The 15,569-nt window shown below is 42.1% G+C and overlaps 1 protein-coding gene across 1 annotated transcript in view; it reads left to right on the plus strand.

Annotated features, from left to right (window-relative positions):
* Positions 1-1,793: 1,793 nt before the first annotated feature.
* The window catches only part of MTDH (metadherin), a 1,697,336-nt gene continuing 1,683,560 nt past the window's right edge, over positions 1,794-15,569 (plus strand). The window contains exon 1 of the mRNA XM_044065932.1: positions 1,794-2,548. Coding sequence (XP_043921867.1) covers positions 2,192-2,548 — 357 coding nt within the window. The 5' untranslated portion in view covers positions 1,794-2,191. The remainder of the gene's footprint in view (positions 2,549-15,569) is intronic.

Consider the following 15,569-nt stretch of genomic DNA (forward strand, 5'->3'; position numbering starts at 1 on the left):
GTTTTAAAGCTACAGCTTATTTTGTTTCAGAACATGTATACTACCGCCAATTCAAGTCCTCTTATTTTACCTGCTTTGAAAATGTACGGTGCAGTGCATACCTCTCAGAGCAAGAAATATGGATACAGTCATCTATAATGTATGTGTGTGTGTGTGTGGGGGGTCCAAAAATAGTGACATCTTTAAATACTGCGCTTACAAACTAAAAAATTATAGATTTTTTTTTTTTTTTTACTAGCGTGAATTTTCCGAAGGTTATGAATCTGAAACCAAACTATCTGTCGTCATTTTTTTTATTTCAACCCTCAATGACTTGCCAGAAAACTATAATTGTATGAGAAACGGACAAAACATGAGGCGAAAAGCTGTACAGTTGAGAGGTAGTGCTCGTCATAAACGCTGAATATGCCAAGTGTTACTCCTTTGTCACGAAAATACAAATTGCACAACGATTACATAAACATTTTGCTTAAAACTCACATACAGTACAGAAGTAATCAATTCCTGGCAAGCTGTACGTTACGAAAGACAGTTACCCATGGAATGAAAGTGGGTTGCCACCTTTTCAAATCGCTAAAGTGGGACATTTTTGGTACAAACATCAGATTTTACAGGTCGACACATACCCACCGTCAGTACAAAGGATAGAACTTAACTTTTTTGCCTAAATAAAAGCTTATTCTTGTAGCATTTTAATTGCTTATTCTGTTTCTTATAACATTTTGGTATTTTAGATACAGAATAACTGTTTTATGCAACTATTACATAAAATATAGGAAATAATTTTGCCCTAAAATCTCAGGACATTTGCCATTTTTACATTTTTTTGTCAGGACACAACTGCCCAAAGAGGGACTGTCCCTCGCAAAGTGGGACAGGTGGTAACCTATTATGAAACGCTAACCCTTAAGTCCCATCTTCCCCATTTGGTGGCAGTTCCGGTTGAGTAAAAGATTCTACGACATCTATGGGGAGGAAAAAAAGCGGCAGGGGAAAATTCCTCAGTGCCATGGCAAAGTGCTTCCTAGCTAGCGTAATATGACCACCACTTCGGGCCTCGCTTAACTAGGACTAACCCAAGCCAACAAAGCACAAATATAAAAGTAGTCCAACCTATTTTACTAGATAATAAATAAGCTCACTAAACAATTCTTTATAACGTCTGCGTTTGTATTACAAGCAAAAAAAAAAAAAAAAAAACTCTCTGGTACTAAGTAGTACATAGGAAAAAAGTGAAAATGTGTGTTATGCACAGGAGGGACTCAAACCTAAACCATATACATTGTTATCATTAACAGACCGCACTGCCGTTCCCTCCCTCTCCAATGGACCTTCCTAGTTGCACCATTTGTAAAAATGCTCCGTTCCCTCGCTTGCTACTATCACTGGACTCATCAATCTCTAGAATTTCTAGACTGGAAAGACACCCCTTTCAAATTTACCACGAAGACCTATCCTTTCAGCTAGGAATAGGGTTACCACCTGTCCTGAGGGCACTGCTTGGGCAGGTGTGTCCTGTAAAAAAAATGAACAAATGTCCTGAGATTTTAAGACAAGTTTATTTCCTATATTTTATGTAATAGTTGCATAAAACGTGTCAACCCTCGCTAGGAAACCCCCACTATGATGATGATCAAGACTTAAGACCGAAGTCCAAGCACACACCCTAAACTAAGCGTATGTAGTTGGACAAATCACTAGCCAATCTGGGCCGTACAGCTTCTTAATATTAATTCACCACTGAAATACGTGTATTGGGAACTTTGCAGTCCACAGCTCATTACATCAGCCAATCCAAGCTGTAATACTTCTTAGGATTAATTAACTACTGTCCATCTTTTAAACATGTCGTCAAACGCACCGAGCTCCTCCCTAATGTCTAGTTTAGCTAGTGATGACGTTGCAGTTAACAGAGAAGTGTTAGCGCCCCCACGACGTCAAGGATTACTGTTCAGTTTACACTTTCTCGTACAGTCTGTATGAAACCAGTAGTAAAAACGCGTTGTGCTTTTCTCTTTTCTAATCAGTTTTTAGTAGTACACAGTATGTCCCCGTAGTAGTTAGCCTACTCAGTGACAGTCCACATTTTTTGGCATTCCCTCTTTAGGGGACTATTGTCCCCGTTCTTGGTTACAGCGCCTGGAAAATGATCAGTGCCTAATCCTCATCCCAGTTTTTTGCGGCACTGAACATGGCAACGCGCTGGCAGGACGTGGCGGCCCAGCAGGCCGAAGTGGCGGCGGATCACTTGAGGGATCTGATGACTGCCATGTTAGGCTTGTTACACAGTAGATTTGGGTTAGATCTGGGCATTGAGCCGAAGCAGTATCAGTCATGGGTGCTGCTGCTGACAGCCGTACTCGGGTTGCTTGTGATCGTGGCTGTCTGGGTCGCGGCCTGCGCCGGCATCATCGCCCGGAGTAAGAGAGCAGGCAGTAGCCGGCAGGCTGCCGTAGCAAGTACAGAAAGCAAGCTGCCATCTAGCAGGGGGCTGCGAGTGGATGATCTCAAGAAGAAACACAAGAAGAAACCGACTGACAAGATTAAAGTGAGTGAGAAGTTGGAGCTAAAATATTAAACAGCCAGTTAAAGAGTTTGTGTGTCTGTGGGGGGAGTAGAACTAGAACTGTGTTTACATTGCTAAATTCATGGAAAAGTTTGTCTAAAAATCCTGGTAAACGCAGTTTAAAACGACCTGTCGGTTTGCTTTTCTTATTGTGTTTCTGATTACGCGTTTTTTTAATTGCTGCTGATTTTGATTGGATTAGTGGAGTACATATGGAGAGGACCTTTAAATGGGTTAAGGGCTGAACCTGTCGAAGCCTCCCCTTGGATTGGCAGTAGGGACGTCTTTGGTCCACGTGGACAGTGTCATGGAGAACTTACTGATGTGATCACGTATATACAGCTTTGAAAAATGCTCATTAAGGGTGAAAAGAACTGTGTGGGCTTTCCTAGGTGTCAAGTTGAAACTTTCTGTTGTTGGGAAAGAATACTGTGTATAAATAAAGTATATCTCTTAGTACAATTCAGACTTGGTTAGTCATGATAGCCCTCTAATGTTTCCACCAACCCCTTCCTGTGCATTCACTTTTACTGTACACGTAGTGCTTTTCACGTCTCATTACATTTTGATTGTCTTTGTGTTATTTGTTCGTGTTTTTTTTTTCCAAGGCAACGACTATCTGTAAAAACACTGTTTTTGTAGAAGTGATATTTTTATAACTAGTTGCGTTTTATCAGTATACTTTGGGGCGGGGGTTAGGCTGGACACCATAAGGTCACTATTTCTGTTTTATATTAAGACCTTAAACCAAATCTAGCTACATTACTTTGGATATGTTTTCATCACCCATTGAGTTGCTGTCATCCTGTACAAGAGCCTACAGTTTGTGTAGCAGTTAAGCAGTTGTACTTGTAGCAACTCTTTTTATATCAGTGGGGGTGGAGTGTTAATTAAACGCTCACTGTAAAATAGTGCTTTGAAGTCTTTGCATTTCATCAGTAATGTGTTAAGTGGAAGAACAAGCAACATCCATCCACAACCCCAGCCCCATTTTTGCACATGGGATTGGGGTGTCCTTTCAACAGTGGCAGTCATGTAGAGCCAGTGTTCACACTGTCTGGTGGCTTGTCCCTGCCTTGGTTGTTCATCCATACCACAAACTTGGCTGCTTGTTGAGATCTTTAAACCTTGTCATTATTTAGTTATAACAGTTTTTCATAAATGGTATAGAAACACATACATGTAAATTGAGGGGTTGTATGGCTTGGCATTTATTTTTGCCCAGACTGCATGCTTTCCATTTAATGCATACAGGTTTTTGTTGACTCTATTGCTGCTGTTTTTGTGGTGTCACCTGGGTCATAACTTTATGTGTGATGCATCTACCTGAATCCTTTGTGTCTTTCCTTCATATTGATTTGTCATAGTTCTGCTTGACTCTTATTTTATTTATTTTTTTTTACATAACATTTGTTAAACAGACACTTGATCCAAAGTAGACCATTTTCTTCCTTTTTACTGCCAAGTTGCATCAGTATGACATTATCTTGAAACTATTTTATGCCTGTGTGTTAATTCTTTGTGTGCTTTGAATCTCGGACCTTCTTTTTTTTCTTTTGCATGATTAAGTACTGAAGTTTATTTTATTAAAAACAAATGGTAGTTAGAATGCATGTGATGGATATGATAAAACGGTGTGCTGTATGTATTCCTTTTGCCACACTTGTTCTGTGATGTAGTTACATCTCATTGAAAAGTTAAGTAAATAATACTGTTTAAGTGGCAGTGGTAGGAGATAGACTCATAGCAGACCACTGAAGGGCATAGTCCAATTTTCCAATCTCACAGTATGAGGCTGAGAGACTGTGGAGTAATGGATGCAGCTTATAGCCTTAATTATCTGCTATAACTATTGATGGATTTATTTCAAAGTCTTTTTTGCTTTTCATTGAATTTTGTGATTTGCAGTGCTGGGCCTTGATTATTTTTTGTTGCAGTACACTGTAGATTTCTGACCTAACCTTGTCCTACTTGCTTTGTAGGGTCCAGAAAAGGAGACAGAGGTTAAGGGAGAGCACAGAATATTTGTGTGCAGATCTGTTTTCATATATGCACAAATTAATGAACAATTACAAAAGTGTTTCAGCATTAGGTATTTTGCACCGTAATACATTTTGCATTGCTTGTCTTGGTTGTGTGTACTTTTGTGAATTGTACAAGGCAAGGTTACTGAGTGTAGTGACAATTATGCCTAGCTACTTTCCACCGTAGACATTTCCCTCAAGGAAGCATAGGCCAGTCTAGCCGTGGGTGAATTTGAGTACTCCTCCAATTGCCCAGGTCCAGTTTGAAGGAAAATGGCATATCATCCTGCCTTATATACCAGAGACGAGGGAGATGCTGAGTAATGAATGTGTCTCTCCACCTTGTTTTATTGATGTGCTGAAGCAGGTTTAGATCCACTGTTCTTGTATTTGTGGGACTGTTTGATTTGTGAAGGCATAAGGGATCCTGGATTATTGGGTCCATTATTGCATGGAAGGCAGGGAATAGATACCATTTGAGGAGCCTATAATATAGAGAAAAGAGGAACAGTGCTTCCTGTTGTCGTTTGTTGTGTGTGTGTTTTTCCCTATTATCTTGGGGACTTTAAGCACGTGATTCTCTTTTTTTTTACTCAAATGATTTTTATTTTGATGAAATACCACTAATGTAATACATTCATATTCTCTTTTGGTAAGAACAACATGGGTCTTTTGAATTTTTTAATGTTTTTAGTGAGGTCTGTGTGTTCCAAAGGAATGTATTTTGAATACAAGGGGATACTGGCTTCTTTATATCTGGTTTTGATATTCCCTTGGTGATCAGTTGCATCAGTTAAGATTTCTTGACAGCCATTACTATGTTTTCGTTAAAGGAAAGGAAACTGTTCAACCCAGGTTCTCAGGTCTCTTAACTATATTTTCATTTTAAAGAGGGTTATTGTCAGTGCTGTATGCTGGGAGGATGGTTTGTCTGCCACATGTGGCAGTGTTGCTTTTGTTAACATTTAATTTAAGCCCATTTTCAATATTCCAAACGTCTATCCATGTAAGCTCCTGCTGGAGGTCTTCTGTGTCATAAAGGGATTTGACAATAACTCCCAGTTTGGAGTCAACTTCATACTTTATCTATATGTCTTGTTTTTTAGATTGTAGGTTAGAGAAGTAAATACCGAACAAATGTGGCCTTAGAACTGAGCCCTTGAGACACCACTAGTCCCCTTCATGTTCTATGATACTGTCTTTGTTATCCATGCCGTGTAGGTTCTGTTCCACACAGGGATGTATTTGTGATGCATTTAGTTTACTGATTATGCATGCATGGGGGATAATGTCAAATGCTTTAGCCCAGTCAAAGTAGGCTGTGTTACCTTTTCAAAGAATTTTACCACATTTATCAGACAGGCTCTGCTTTTTTACACCACCATATTGTCATGGATCTAGCTTAATAAGATTTCTATTTTTTTATTAGTCAAGTTTATGATGTGTTCCTTGGCCTTACAGGTGAGACTTGTCAGGCTAATGGACCAGTAGTTTCTGTGGCTTGCAGTGGGGCAACCTTTATGGAGTAGCTTCACTAGTGCCGTATGTCATATCTCTGTGTCTAAACCTGTAACCAGGCTCTGCTTAAGTTGCATACAGAGAAGTTCCACCAGGGTATGTTTGATACTGTTTAATAAACAGCTTGGTATGATATCTAGTCCCACGGAAGAAATATCCTTAGTCTGTAGTACTTTCAGTACATGTTCATTGGTAACGATGGGGGGGATTGAAAGATATGGGAATTGAAGGGCTTTGGATAGTCATGTCGGGAGTGAAATTTGTACTAAATTTATTTGCAGTCATATTAGCAATGTCTTCCGGGTCTTAGTAGGTTTTGCTGTTTAGTAGGAGTTATGTACGTGTATGAGCATTTCTTAGCTTTTTAACATATTACAGAAAAAAATTGTAATAGTCCTTAGCTTCAGATGCTAGCCTAAGTTCTTGGGCTGCCTAAGTAGGTCTAATAATATCACTCAACTTCTCTGTCAAATTATTATTTTTCTTGACTGGGGGGGGGGGGGGGCTTTAGAGTCATTATGTACACTGAGTTTTTTTCTCCATTTTATTTGTTAGTGGTCCACCCAGGTGATTTTCTTTTAAATTTCTTATTGTATTTGGATTTAGATGAGACTACCAATTTTGTACAGTTATTTATAAAACTCCTTCATGAATCTGCCTGCTAAGGTACTGTCTGGTGTGATGTTGTTGATATAAGTGAATTTCGAGATGTCATCATAGAATTTAAGATTTGTGTGCTTGGAGTCTTTGAATTCTAATTTATTGGCTTCAAGTGGTGTTGGTAGTTTGCAGGGAACTGGTTGCTAGTTTAATGGGCTGACTTAATCGGGGAGGGAGCTACTAGTGGAGTCGTGCACAATGACATTGCATTCTGTAAACACCAGGTCAAGAATATGTTGTCCTGCAGTTGGGCTAGCAAATCTGATCCATTAAGTTTTTGTTTACTGGATTTAAAAACTTCTGTGCATATCTTTCATTGGAGGTGTTGGGTACTGCAGTCAAAGCCTTCCAAAATAATGTTCATCCTAAGATGTTGTTTAGGAACTTGACACAGACTCCAAGGTCATGGAAGGTGTAACGTGTGATAAACTGATAGTTTATTTTGTTTAGTGTGATTTAGAGTTTTGAAAAGTTCCATTTCTGGGTGTCTGAGAATCTGTCTAGATGTGATATTGGCTTTGACAAATGTGGACACTCCACTACAATAAACATTGCGGCTGAAGACATGTTAGGCACTAAACCCAGGAGTGGAGGGAGTGCTTTCTGGGAATTTAAAATATGTTTACGTGATGACTCATATGGATGACTTCAAATACAGGAGTTTCTCAAAGTTGGGCAGCTTGTTTAAACTTCTGACATTGAACATTGCCTCCTTAATTTGATTCTGTTTTGATATTGATATGTTTGCTTTTTTTGGCACATTCTTTAATTAAACTTTGCCTAAAAAAAGGCACTATGGTGAAGACAAGGACTTTAGCCAGTACATGGAAGCCTTTGATCAAGAGGTGCAGACTATTCTTTTCAAAGCAAGTAGGACTGTCAAGCATTTTGTTCTGTCTGACACATACTGAATCCTTCTAGAGTGACACCAGTTATTTAGACACCAATTATTTAGCCAGTTGTTGAAGCCAGTTGTTAGTGGAGAAGGAAGGATTCTGCTCATTATCAAAGTGTTGCCTACATGTGACATCCACGGAGACCTGTCAGAGATCCCTGTGCATTTCCCTTAGGGTTTTTTGTCCCAAGTCATTCACCCTCACATGCACAACTACCATGTCTTAGTTATTTGTGTGGTGCCTTTGAAACCTCCGAGATCCTGGCACCTGAAAGACAGCTCATTGGTATCCAGTCTTTGTCCACCCTAGTGAGTGGCAAATGGCAACCAATCACTGAAACTACTATTTTTTTTTATATGGTGCGGTCTGGTTTACTGGGATTGAGGCCTCTGTCTTATGGTGACTCTTTGTTAAAGGTGAGATATTGGCACCCTATTGAAATGTTAGGACTCAAATGCAGAGTCCTGACATGCCAAAAATCTAGGAGAAGAAAATGTATTGAGCGTCACTCTTCTCCTTTAATGTTTTTTTTTTTTTTGGGGGGGGGGCTCATTTTTCCCCTGAATTTTATATATACCAACTCCCAAGATTACCATGCTTCAGAGAAAAGGGAATATTCTGAGAAATGGTAGTCTCTGACTTAGTGTATTTGTCTGAATTTTCAGCAATTCATTCCCTACATTACAAGACTTGATGTAGGTCCTGGTTCTTCAAACGGTTACTGAGATATTATGTGATTCAGTGTTTAGTTTTGATTTATGATGAGTCTGTGAGGCTTCCGTAAGTATTTCTTTAAAGCATCATTATTTGACATTGTTTTACGTGTCAAGGTTTGGAGGTACAGTGTGCTGTGTGTTGCTCATGTACTTTGTTTTTTATGAGTGAGGTTTCTATGTCTGTAAAATATTTGCGCATCTCACAAAAGTAATTATTTGTGTTTACTAAGATCTCTTTATCTGTGTCCAAAAAGCAGTTGCTACACTATTTTAGGATAACTAATGCTATGAGGCTGGAAGTAGAGGGGAGACAAGCAGGCTGACTTTTATTTTGTCCATTGCAAAGTAAAATGTGATTTTAGTTATAGAGATCTACTGTCTGTTGAGAGAGCTATAAGTTAAGCGGTTGGTAGAGTAGTTGAAAATGTAGGTAAATAAGTAATTTGGGATTAAATGTGACTGAGATAAGCACATCTTGGGAACCTTGTGTAACAGTAGTGTTGAGTGTATATGTAGCAGCTGTGGGTTAATTTGCGCAGTGTAGCACTGCTTAGCTCTGTATATTAAGCAGCTACTTGCAGCTTGTTGCACCCATACATAGCAAGAGCCTATTTACTTATAGGATTTGAGTGAGCTAATAATAGTAAGATGTTACAACTGAAAGTGCCTGTGCCTATGGATTGCATGTTTCAACCATGCTAAGCATGACCCCAAAAAAAGAGCAAATGGAAAGAACCAATAAAAAAACAGCTTGCATCTCTAACTAGTAGTGTCTTGTCATCTCCAGAACTGCAGCAATTACCCCTCTGCCCACTAGGGTAACAGTTGCATGCTGGGCCAAAACTGTTGAAGGTGACTAAAATCACACCACCACTAAATAATTCACTTAGCGCAGAAAACAATTTAAATGCAAACAGTGCTAATTTGAATAGCTAGACAGATCACAGAAACAACTTATAGGTTCATAGGTAAGTGCTAGGCTATCTGCTCGAGGGCATCTATATGCCTAGCCAGAATGTGTTGGCTTTCGCCACCCCCTTAGATTAGTTCCCTGCGCCTCGGTCCAGCAGAGCCATTAGTTCCCTGTGCCTCTGTCCAGCAGAGCCACTGCAGTGATCCCAGGGGTAAATTTTCTGTTTCCCATCCACTCGTCAAGGTTTCTCTTGAAGAGTGTTAGTGAGGGGCTCTGTGTGGCTCTTGGGGATTTGTTTTTTTTTTTTAGGTGGAACATGTCCATCAATTCTGGGTTGTACATAACCTTGTATGTCAGGCAGAGATCACCTCTGAATAAGCGGTATGCAACAGAGTACAGCTGGAGTTTCTTCAGTCGGGCTGCATAGGGCATATGTTTGAGGCCAGTAATCCTCTTGGTGAGGTACTTCTGTGGTCTTTCCAGCTGTTGCAGGTGTCTTGTAAGGTACATCTCAAATGGGGTGTTGTACTGTATGATGGGTCTGATGAGTGATGAGTAGAGGGGCACAATAACCTCTTTTGTTTTAGATGCGAACCCTTTTGTGATTAGGTGGGCCACATAGAAGGATTTTCTAACCACCTTGGCAATATGATTATCAAAGGAGAGATTATTATCTACTTGGGTCCCCAGATCCCTTATTACATTTTCTGTATTCAGGGGAATACCACATATGTGGTAGTTCGCGGGTACTTTGTTTTTTCCAAAGGGGATGACTATGCACTTTTTGGCATTTAGCTTGAGGCCATGATTTTGACACGAGGTATCCGTCTCAATGAGACCCTTCTGGAGGATGTCTGTGTCAGCTGGAGAGTCAATTATGGCCCCCAGTTTGCAGTTGTCTGCGAACTTGGTCAGCCATAGTCCTCCTGTGCTTGCCAGTACCTCTGAGAAGTATATACCGAACAGGAGGGGTCCCAGGACTGAACCCTGGGGGACGCCACTTGTAACTGGTTTAGAGTCGGACCTAGAGCCTGCAACTGTCACCGTGTGGGTTCTATCCGTGAGCCAATTGGCAACCCATCTCGTGACGTAGGGGTTTATGTTCAGGCTGGTGAGCTTGTCTATAATACCATAGTTGGGAATGGTGTTGAAAGCCTTTGTGAGGTCTAGGTAGGCTGTGTGGACCCCCTTTCCCTCGTCTGAAGCCTTGGTAACTGTCTCAAAGAAGTCCACCAGGTTTAAGAGGCATGATCTGCCCTTAACAAAGCCAAACTGGGTAGGGTCTAATGTTTGAAGGTTCCCAATGTCTCTGTTAATGAATTCCATGATGATGTGCTCCATAGCCTTGCAGACCAGTCTAGTCAGGCTTGTAGAGAGATAGTTCCTGGGGTCTGTTGTGGCACCACCTTTGTGTAGCGGGATAATGGTTGCTGTGCGCCACTCTGTGGGTACGTAGCCTGTAGAGAGGCTGAGTTTGAACAGTGTGTTTAGGTGAGAGGTTAGTTAATTTTGGAGCTCATGTAAGACGCAGCCCGGGACACCATCTGGTCTCATTGAAGCTGTATTTTTGGCTTTGGATAGGGCTGTTTTAACCTGTGTCAGTGATTGCTGGGGCACTACATTCTTCTGGTATGGTTATGGGCCCTTTAGGGGGTGAAGTTTTCACTAAACCTGTCTGCCAGAATGTTGGCAATGTCAGTCGGTTCAGTGTATTTTGTGCCATTCTGCAATAACTCAGAGCAGATCTGGGAGTTTCCACTTAGGTTCTTGACATAGCTAAAGAACGCTTTGTGGTTATCTTTGGAGCCCTTGGCAGTTTTTCTTTCGAAGCTAGCCTTGGATGATTTTATGAGGGATCGTAGTTTCTTGCTGATACTAATCAGGGATGTCTTTCCTTCTTGGGATTTTACTCTTTTCTGCACTAGTTTCCTCCTCCTGTTGTATAGCTCGTTTGTGGCAGGGGTCCACCAGACTGATTTCCTTTTCTTGGAGGAGTGAGTCTTGGTTTTGCTTGGGATAGCACGATCCATGCATTCTTGCACGTGCTCAGAGTGCCTTTGTAAGGGATTCAGCAGCTTGGACGGTGTTGTCCTTTAGCATGGGGGCTGTGAACCTTTCCACCTCGGTCTTAAGTAACATGAAGTTTGCTTTTATAGGTTCATAGGTTGATACTAGGCTGTCTGCCCTAGGGCATTTACAAGCCTAGCCAGAGTGTGTTTGGCTTTCACCACCCTTCTTAGATTAGTTGACTGTGCCTCTGTATAGTAGGTCACAGAAGATAGCCCATTTAAGGTTAGTTTACCGTGCCTCTGTCTAGCAGTGACACAGAAGAGATCCCAGGGGTAAATGTACGATCTCCCATCCAAACATCAAGATTCTTCTTGAAGAGGGTCATTGAGGGGCTCTGTCTGACATGGATTGGGATTTTGTTCCAGAGTGAGGGGAGCCTCTGGGATATGAATTTGTTCCTCCAGCATGTTCTATTTATTTCTGTGCTGAGGTTTAAGTCACTGGAGCGTGTAGTTCTGATGGATTTGGATTTCTTGAGGTGGAGCATGTTCATTAATTCTGGGTTGGACATGGCTTTATACGTCAGGCACAGATCGCCCCTGAGTAGGCGGTAAGCAACTGAGTAGAGCTGGAGTTTCTTTAGCCTAACTGCGTAGGGCATCTGTTTGAGTCCCTTGATCCTCTTGGTGAGGTACTTTTGGGGTCTTTCTAGTTGTAGCAGGTGTCGGGTAAGGTACATCCCAAATGGGGCATTGTATTCAGTTATGGGCCTGATGAGTGATGAGTAGAGGGGCACAATGACCTCTCTTGATCTAGATGTGAACCTCTTCGTGATAAGGTGGGCTATATAGAATGTCTTTCTAACCACTTTGGCAATGTGATTGTCAAAGGAGAGATTGCAATCTACTTGGGTCCCCAAATCCCTAATTACTTCTTCCGTACTTAATGGATTACCACCTGTGTGGTAATTTGTGGGCAATTTGTTTTTCCCAAAGGGGATGACTATGCACTTTTTGGCATTTAGCTTTAGGCCATGGCTCTGGCACCAGTTATCCGTTTCTGTGAGACCTTTTTGGAGGATGCTTGTGTCAGCCGGCAAGTCGATTATGGCCCCCAGTTTGCAGTCATCTGCAAACTTGGTCAGCCATAGTCCTCCTGTGTTAGCCTGTACCTCAGAGAAATATATACCGAACAAGAGAGGTCCCAGGACTGAGCCTTATGGGACGCCACTTGTAACTGGTTTAGAGTCTGACATGGCACCTGCAATTCTGACCATGTGGGTTCTATCCCTAAGCCAGTTTGCAACCCATCTTGTGACATAGGGGTTGATATTTAAGCTGGTGAGCTTATTTATGATGCCCGAGTGGAGTATTGTGTCGAAGGCTTTTGCAAGGTCAAGGTAGGCTGTGTGGACTACCTTCCCTTCGTCTATGGTCTTGGTGACTGTTTCAAAGAAATTGACCAGGTTCAAGAGGCAAGATCTGCCCTTAACAAAGCCGAATTGGGTAGGATCCAGTGTTTGGAGGTTCCCAATGTCTTTGTTTATGAGTTCCATGATGATACGCTCCATAGCTTTGCAGACCAGGCTAGTTAGGCTTATAGGGCGATAATTTCCGGGGTCCGTTGTGGCACAACCTTTATGGAGTGGGACCACTGTTGCTGTACGCCATTCTTCGGGTACATATCCTGTTGTAAGGCTGAAACTGAACAGTGATTTTAAGTGAGGGTTCAGTTCTTCTTGGAGCTCATGTAAAACGCAGCCCGGGACACCGTCCAGTCCCATTGATGCTGTGTTTTTTGCTTTGGAGAGGGCAGCACTCACCTGTGCATCTGTGATGTCAGGGAGGCTACACTCTGTTGGGATAGTCATTTGCTGATTTGGGGGGGAGGGGGGGAGAAGTTTGCACTGAACCTGTCTGCCAGGATGTTGGCAATGTCTGTGGGTTCAGTGTATTTTTTGTCATTTTGCACTACCTCAGAGCATATCTGGGAGTTTCCACCCAGGTTTCTGACATAACTAAAGAAAGCCTTGTGATTATCTTTAGCGTCTTGTGCAATTTTTCTTTCGAAGCTAGCCTTAGATGATTTTTATGAGGGATTGTAGTTTCTTGCTAGTACTGATCAGAGTTGCCTTCCTTTTCAGGGATTTTGCTCTATCATGTAGTAGCTTCCTCCTTCTGTTGTACAGCTTATTTATGGCTGGGGTCCACCAGACAGGTCTCCTGCCTTTGGAGGAGTGTGTCTTGGTTTTATTTGGGATAGCACGAGCCATGCATTCCTGTAGGTATCCATAGAATGCGTTTGTAAAGGATTCTGTGGTTTGGCCTGTATTTTCCACTGGCCCTGGGGCTTTGAAGGATTCCACCTTGGTTTTGAGAAGTGGGAAGTTTGCTTTTGAGAAGTTTTTGACCGTGGTTTCCTTTGCTGGGGGTGGGGACGGGATATGGATGTCCATAGTGATTAATTTATGGTCAAATCTTACCAATGAGGGGTATACCTCTGGTATGGAACATGGAGTCCCCATGTTGGTGATGATCAGGTACAATATGTTTTCCCCTCTTGTGGGAGTGGTGACCAGTTGTTCCATAGCATTTGTGTTTATAAATTCTAGGAACCGTTGGGCTAGGGTGTTTGGGCTTGAGTAGTGCTCCCAGTCTATGTTTGGGTAGTTAGTCACCCAATATAATGGCATTTGGAGAGACCTTCATATTCTCCAGTGTCTTCAGGAAAGCCGAGTGGGGTTCCTGAGTTTGGGAGGGTGGTCTGTAGCAGGCTACAAACTGGAAGGCAATTTTGCCCACTGTTAGTTGCACATGGATGGTCTCAGATGCTTTGTGCAGTGCCACTAGCCTGGAGGTATGGGCATCTTTGATGAATATGGATACTCCCCCTCCTCTTGTGGTTCGATCCGAGTTTTGGGGCCGAAAAGCATGGTATGAGGTATAGCCTGGTAGTGCTGGGGTGTTCTCGGGAGCCTTGAACCAGGTTTCTGTTACTGCACAGATATCGATGCTCTCCATACTGGGGAGAGCCTCAAGTGCGTGCATCTTGAGGTTTAGACTTCTGGCGTTGAGCAGCATTACCCTTAGTTTCTTTTTCCTTGTGTTGTCTAAGGAGGTGGGTTTGTCTTTTGAGCCTTGCCTAAAAAAGGCACTATGGGGGTGCCAAGAGCCTTGGCCAGTATTTGAAAACCCAGGGGTGACAGGTGCTAGCCGTCCCTATCGAAGCAACGTGGCTTGTCAAGCATGTCATCCCAGGCTGACAGACACTGGATTCCCTTTGAGTGACACCAATACTTTAGCTAGTTGTTGAAATTGATCATTTTGTCTTTATACTGTGGTATCATTCTTGGTGAGGGTAAGATGCTACTCAAGGTCAGGGTCATACCGGCCTGGGCCACATGATCAGAGAGCTCCTCTATGTCTCTCTTCATGTAATCCAGGGAGGTGCGTCTTAGGTCATTCACACCAGCATGGACAATGACGGAGTCATATTTGTACTTGCTTTGGAGTGACCTGAGTGCTTGTGTTATGTGGCGGATCCTGGCACCCGACAGGCAGCTTACAGTGACCTTCCCCTTGTTCAGCTTGGTGAGAGGGATGTCAGTGTGAGTCACCTATTACAAGTGTATTAGGTGTGTTGTTTAGCCTTAAGGGCTGTGACTGTGTGGCACACTGACTTTGTGAACTATGTGATACGTGGGTATTGTTGTGGGGTATCAGTTGCTTAGATGTCTGCTTTGGAGGTCTCTGTTGCCTGGGTAGATTTTTATTTAGAGCCTCCGAGTATGTTTTTGTGTGTTTATGTGTTTGGTTTGCTGTTGCGATAGGTCTATGTGAGACTGGATTTGTGGTGTGTGTGATTACCTTCTCCTCCAGACTGACCATGCCAGTACTATGTTGAGAGAGCTCAGCCTCCAGTTTGGCTATATAGTTGCATCTCTCACATATATTATGAGCTTGTTGGGAAGAGGAGAGGGTGGTCTGTGTACATAAGGCAGTTGTAACATTGCCTCAAGATTCCCATATTCACCAGCTGGACTGGAGAGTAAACCTGAAACTGACTTTTGGACATGCCAGAATAGTATAAGGAATTACTTTTTGACTTGATCAAAAAGGACCAATAGGGAGCCAAGTACTTAAAGGGAGTATAAGAGGGTGTAGTGCTTTAGTTTATTAGTGCTTACTTGTAAGACACTTATCCTAGCTACTGCTGGGTTTTAGAAGGAAAATAAGGAGTGCTTACTTTGAGATTTGGAACAGTTCT

Source organism: Protopterus annectens, chromosome 3.part0, assembly GCF_019279795.1.
Source record: "Protopterus annectens isolate FY-2018-M chromosome 3.part0, PAN1.0, whole genome shotgun sequence".
Lineage (NCBI taxonomy): Eukaryota > Metazoa > Chordata > Ceratodontiformes > Protopteridae > Protopterus > Protopterus annectens.